Source organism: Meleagris gallopavo, chromosome Z (assembly GCF_000146605.3).
Source record: "Meleagris gallopavo isolate NT-WF06-2002-E0010 breed Aviagen turkey brand Nicholas breeding stock chromosome Z, Turkey_5.1, whole genome shotgun sequence".
NCBI lineage: Eukaryota > Metazoa > Chordata > Aves > Galliformes > Phasianidae > Meleagris > Meleagris gallopavo.
Genome location: NC_015041.2, coordinates 55,863,938 through 55,870,577, shown reverse-complemented (window position 1 = coordinate 55,870,577; position 6,640 = coordinate 55,863,938). Strand labels below are relative to the sequence as shown.

General features: G+C 37.4%; 1 protein-coding gene across 1 annotated transcript in view; it reads left to right on the top strand.

Moving 5' to 3' along the window:
• Window positions 1-6,270, top strand: part of VCAN (versican) — a 156,108-nt gene extending 149,838 nt beyond the window's left edge. Inside the window, exons 7-9 of the mRNA XM_019610239.2 lie at window positions 1,408-1,552; window positions 2,862-3,044; window positions 3,525-6,270. Of these exons, the coding sequence (XP_019465784.1) occupies window positions 1,408-1,552; window positions 2,862-3,044; window positions 3,525-3,655 (459 nt within the window). The 3' untranslated portion in view covers window positions 3,656-6,270. The remainder of the gene's footprint in view (window positions 1-1,407; window positions 1,553-2,861; window positions 3,045-3,524) is intronic.
• Window positions 6,271-6,640: the final 370 nt, after the last annotated feature.

The following is a 6,640-nucleotide window of genomic DNA, read 5'->3' as shown; positions in this document are numbered from 1 at the left end:
AGGTAATCTAGCCCATCAAGATGCAGTAGTATCAAGCTGCACATAGCATGCCAGCAGTCATGATCACACAGATCTTGGTAGGGACATAACTTAGGGAGATCCTAAGCTGGAAGCTGAGAGCTGTGTAGCTATATCACTCCTAATCTGTGTATTGCCATCTTAGAACTCAAAAATGCAGAGCCTGCCTATGTTGACGTGCCAGGTTTGTGTTCCAGGTACAGGGCTAGGAAACTTAGTTTGAAAATAAATAAACAAATAAATAAATAAATAATCTTTTAAAAATTTCTGTTACATACTAACAAACAGATCTATACTTCCAATAACAGTGTGCAAGTTTCAATTTTCACTGCCACAAATATATGTAAGTTGCTCTGAAAGTAATGCCTTCTATTTATTTCCGTGGAAATGGCAACAGATACAAAAACCATAGTAACACTATTTGGGAGAGCAAATTCTCAGCAACAAAACACTTTTTTTCAGTGTAGTCACCACCATTAGCTATGCATTTCATTTTTGCCAGTGATGAACAAGAATCTGCATGTGTGCTTGTAACAGTCTACATGGCCATCCAGAACATTGCTTGCCTTTCACATTGCTGATGCCACTGCAGAAACATACTACCCGCTGCCTCACCATGCTCATGTCCACTGGCTGCTCTCCATCAACATTCAGCAAGCGTCAATTAATGTCACTGGGTGTCATTTTTTCCACGTGAAGGAATTCAGTTCCACATCTTTGCTTAATCTGCATTTCCATGTCAGATGCCATTCTGTCACACTGCCCCTCTGCTGCTATCAGTCACATGGCAATAACATGTAACAGAATATTGGTAGGAAGGTTCAACCTGTACTGCCATACCACCAACATCTGCCTCTGACATCCTGAGCCAACAAAAAAAATTAGGAAGCAATACTTTCGGAGCAGCCCTCTTATGATCAAGATATCTGTGGTGTTAGTTTTTTTTCAGATGGATGAGTTTAGATAATCATTTCTTAATCTGAAAGGCTGCTCTGTACTATATTCTATTTTTTAATGGAGGTATCGATCTGTAGTGATCTGGGGACACACCCTGACACTTTTATTTATTTTACACCTAATTCTGCAAGATGTCCCATTCCACGGCTTCATTAAATGAAGTCAGAGAATAGAAAATCTGAATCCGAGAAGCCAACCTGTGACTTGCCATTTAGTAGTCATGGACTAGCAGGGATAGTAGTCTATTTAATGCATCTATTAATAGAATGGGCAGATATTGTAAATCTAGCTTTGTTTAGTTTGTGCTTAACTGCTTGAACCAAACAATTGAAATTGCTGTTCATTAAAGGTAATATTGTGTGCTCTTTTGTAAAATGGAATGTAAATATATCTCAACTCTGGAAATAATGAATTTGTTAATCTTTCCTGCAGCAATATGAGAACTGGCGACCAAACCAGCCAGATAGTTTCTTTTCTGCTGGAGAAGACTGTGTTGTTATAATATGGCATGAGAATGGACAGTGGAATGATGTTCCATGCAATTATCATCTGACCTACACCTGCAAGAAAGGAACAGGTAGAAACATTACAGAAACTATGGCATATCACTCTTTATTCCAGTTTTATAATGTTAAATCAATATTGTTGATTTCTGGTAATCAGTACAGGGATTTCAGAAGTGAGTTAGCCCCTCAAAATCACCTTTATCCGCAGATCACATCTCCTAATCTTCTTTTGACTCAGACACAGAATGACACCCAGTTGAAACTGGGTTAAAACCAGGCAAATTTCTTATTTACAAATCTCTAGAGACATTCACAAACCTAGCAGCGTTGTTTTACTTGCACGCCTTGGAAATACTACCAATTCTTCTTTCCTTTGATGACATCACTGTGAATGATATGGGCAGCAGAGATAGTATGCATAGGAACAGAACAAAGCTGCAACAGGGCAGGGTCAGGCTGGATATTAAACATTTCCATGCCGTGAGGATGGCCAGACACTGGAACAGTCTTCCTAGAGAGGTGGTGGGTGCTCCATGCACTTCAGTGTTGAAGAGGCATTTGGACAATGCCCTCAGTAACATACATTAACTTTTGGTTAGCCCTAAAATGGTCTGGAAATTGCTCTAGATTCCAATTGCCTCTTCAGCACTGAGCATCATCTGTCAAGTGATGCTGCCCTTCCCTTCCACATTTTTCAAAACCATGTAGCTTAATCACAGAATCATAGAATCATTAAGGTTGGAAAAGACATCTAAGATCTAGTCCAACCGCAATTGCATTTTAGAAATCTGAAATGCATTCTGGGCTTACGCACTGTTAAAGCAGATAGAAGAAACCTGAGAAAAGCCAGGAGCTGTACATTAACATCTTAGTTGTTCTCTGCCTCTTTGGCCTGGGAAAGTAAAGAAGAACAAAAATCTTGTGTGCACTTCATCACTGCCCAGTTACTATTTGCAGTTTGTTAATATGTTCTCTGTGCATTGATGAATGCGTGAGTTTAACGTGTCTTTAAACAATGTATTGTTGAGGAGGACATGATAAGTTTTGAGAATAAGATAATTTTCTTAAATGCTTGCTGTAACTTCAATACTTTTCAGGTTTTATATTTCTCCAGTGAGTATGAAAACTTTTTTGTTTCAAATTTATATCAGTAACTTACAGCAAAAAGGAAATACTAACAACACAACCTGTGATTTCCCATTTCCCATTTGCTCTACAAGAACAGTAGAACTACTGAAAAGCTTGACTTCCCTTTCTTGTTCGAACATGTCTCTTTGGAGTCTTGCTGAAGCCACTGGTGTAGAAGGCAGTTATCATATTCAGATGAACTTTCACTAACTGACGTTTTGGGTTCTGTTTTTCTTTTTGTCTTCCTTTCAGTTGCCTGTGGTCAACCTCCTGTTGTAGAAAATGCAAAGACCTTTGGGAAGATGAAACCTCGTTATGAGATTAACTCCCTTATTAGATATCACTGCAAAGATGGTTTCATCCAGCGTCATATTCCAACCATACGTTGCCAAGGGAATGGAAGATGGGATATGCCTAAAATTACATGCATGAATCGTAAGTTCTTTGAAGATGAGTTGGTGTTGGACTGGGATCAATAGACTCATTAATGTAAAAATGACCACCTATAATTATAAGTAACGATAAGTAACAAGCACATCTTTTAAGAGAAGTGCAGGAGATATAAACAATGTCTGGCATTACAGATGATGACAGCAGTGCAACTCCCTCTGTAGAAAAATCATCTGGATCCAAGAACTAACATGAATGTTGCTTTTCTGTTTTTACAGAAGCCATTAAGATTATTTTAAATTAAACAGCAGGTCTCTTGCAAAGTCCCTAAAATTAATAGGTTGCTAACAACACCAACTCCTATCGGTGTGTTCTAACTTTGTGTAAGAGGTGATTCTCCTCGTAACACGGTCATACTAATTAATCATTTGTTAGCCCAAGAATAAATAGAAAGGGATGTAAAGATGAATGATTCATGCTTGAATTATTTTGATTTCCTTTTATTTTTCCTCCTTTTTATTGCAGCGTCCACGTACCAAAGGACTTATTCTAAGAAATACTACTATAAACATTCTTCGTCAGGAAAGGGAACATCATTAAATTCATCAAAACACTACCATCGCTGGATCAGGACGTGGCAGGACTCAAGGCGCTGAGTGCTAAATGGTGAATGGGGATTTCCACCATTTCAGCCAAAGTTCTAACTTTCTGTGCCTTTTCTATCACTTTTAGGAGTATTATGAAATTGTTTTGAAACTATGGACTCCGGTATTCACAATGCATTTTGCAAAAATATTGTGTTTATCAGAAAATTTTAAAAAGTATATAGAGGAGAAGTGCTTATGGGGATAAAAAGAAATCATTTCCGGCCTATAATGATCATTAGTTTTCTATATGCCATCAGTGTGGACCATTTTATGATACTTACCAGCCTTTTGCAATATTTAAACAGCTCAATTTTAGCACCAATGAAAATGTAAATAAGATGATTTTAATGTTGTTTAATTGTTTTTTGTTTTTAAAATCCTGTATATAAAATGAAAAGTCACACTAAGTTTGGGCATATTTATGGTTAGAATGGCCTCAGAGGTCTTCAGTCATTTATGACATTGTTTTTATGTTTACCTAGGCTGGAAATGGTGGAAATAACTTTACTGACTGAAATTTGCTATTAACAGGTGAAGATAAACACAAAAGTTACATGAATTTTTTTAAAATGCAAACTGTGCCAGTTATCATTCAAGGTACAGTTTGTGGTCCATGTGAAGCAAAATTTAGAGCACATAAGCGGGGATATAGCATGAACTAGGGACTGCAATGTGGAACTTTTTTTCTGCTCTCCATTCCAGCCTCATCATTCGTGAGAAAGGACTGCATGGAGGACTTGTATATGACAAGGAGGGCCTGTAAAAATCCAAGTGCTAATACATTAACTTTATCAACCAGGGCCACCTTTTTTGAAAGAAAGAAAAAAGAAAAAAGAAGAAAAACATGATTTTCACAACATTAACTACAAGGTCTATATTACAGGTCTCTGCATTCTAAAATGGAGATAGACCTAGTGTTTGGGGGATCAATTTTTGTAAAAAACAAACAAAATCAAAAAAGTAAATAATTTTGTATATATAACCATTTTTTAATCTTTTTATAAAGTAATGAATGTTTGTGTATGAATGCTGCAGCTGTGAAGCGTACATAAATAAATGAAGTAAGCCATACTGATTTAATTTATTGGATGTTATTTTACCCATGCAAAGATTAAAAGAGCTCGCCAGAGCAGTATTAGCCCCTGAGCTCCACTTTTGGAACCATCTTATGCTATTTCCCTAGAGAACAAAATTCGTGCTAAACAGGCTCATTTGTTTGTGGTTAGATGGATGAGATCTATGTGACTTGCAGAAGAATCAGGATCTTGGCTTTCTAGACAGAAGTGTGTGCACAAAGAAATTATAGGTTGTAGTTGGTGCAGTGTGTGCGTAGGAGTTTTCTGTTGTGATTTCTTATCCTGGTCAGTGTGACAACTGACCTGGATGTGTACAGTAAGTGTAGAAGGTAATGTTTGAAAGGACCTCTCCACATAAAGGACTGTGATTATTTCTGGGAAGTTCCCTGCACAGCTTTGGGCACAGGAAAAAAGGAAAGAAAAAGGAAAAATAAAGAACATTAAGTTCCCTGGGACACACTTTCTAAAATATCATTGCAAATACAGAGACAGATGAGAGTTTTATGCCTTTGTGTTATGTGTGGAGATGATCAAAAAGTTGGAAAAGAATTGAAAACACAGCCAACATTTAAGAGTTTGCCCTAAGCAGAGCTACCCATGAGGCAGCTTTGCCACAGCTTATTGGGAGCACTGATTACAGACCCACACAGTATCTCTTAAAAAAATGGCAGTGACTGCTCCATCCTGGGTACCTGACCTCTATGTTTAAGCCTGACAATGCATCGCTGCGTTGGCTGGTTCATTCCCCACCCCTGCCCCCAAACAATGCACATAATACTTTTCTCTATTTATATTATCTTGTATAGTGTACAATGTGAATGTCTGGTTTTTTTTGTGAATGAAAGTCTAAAATCTTTGTAACTTTTATATCTGCTTCTGTTTCACCAAAGAAACAAGGTTTTGCTATACTGTGACTTGTCTTGTTATTGCATGTCTTCCTGTTTAAATCTATGCAATGTGATTTTTTTCATATGAATACAATTAGACTATCAGATACTCCACAGTCATCATGGGCTTGGTCAAATGCCCCCTGGAGTTGAAGAGAATCAGCTGGCTGAACTTTAATAGGTGCTGGATTTGATTTTATATAATCAGTGGTAGGAGATTTGGAGTAATGTTTTAAGATATTCAGCTTATGTTCTGAAGTCAATTATTGTTTGTATGAGTCAAGGCTCTGCTCATAAGTATACAGTATTGTCTGCACATCACTTCTTTGTACCAGAAGCATACAGAACAGAAAATATATTTTAACATTCTGCAAACTTTCTCACCATATGTATAAAAAACCCTGCATAGATTTGTTGTTTTCTTGTCTACTTGATGGATTTAAACAATGTTGTAAGGCATTCAGATAACATTGTGATTGTAGTTTAAGTAGGTTAGGTGCAGTGCTTATATTGATTTTTTTTTCACCTCTTTCTATTACGCATAATAAAGTAGGACTGACAACATTCCTTATTAAAAAAGAAAAAAAAAAGAAAAAAAAATACAATCTGTTACCCATGCTTGTTTATTTAGACAGATAATTAAACTTTTTTTTAAGCCTGACCTGAATCCCAAGTGGTCCAGTGCTGGAACTCATGTCACAGGGCAGGTCTGATGGGACACTGGGATGTCACTGCAGCAACACTGACCTCCAGAACATGACAAGGCATTTGATAGTGTACAGGAACTGCTGGCAAAGCCAGGGATTTACATACATCCATTCTTTTTTCAAATGCTCTTCCTTAGCTCTCTTTTCTTGCCTTCCCAGTTTACCAAGAATCCTGTTTAACATTTGTCAGACCCCTCTCTGCAGATGATGCTCTCCTCCTGCAGAGCTTAGCACTTATACAGGATAGGGATAAATAGGCCACCTATTCTGGTACAGTATCTCAAAAGGGTAATGCACTGGGCATGTGCTGCCTAATGGAAACAT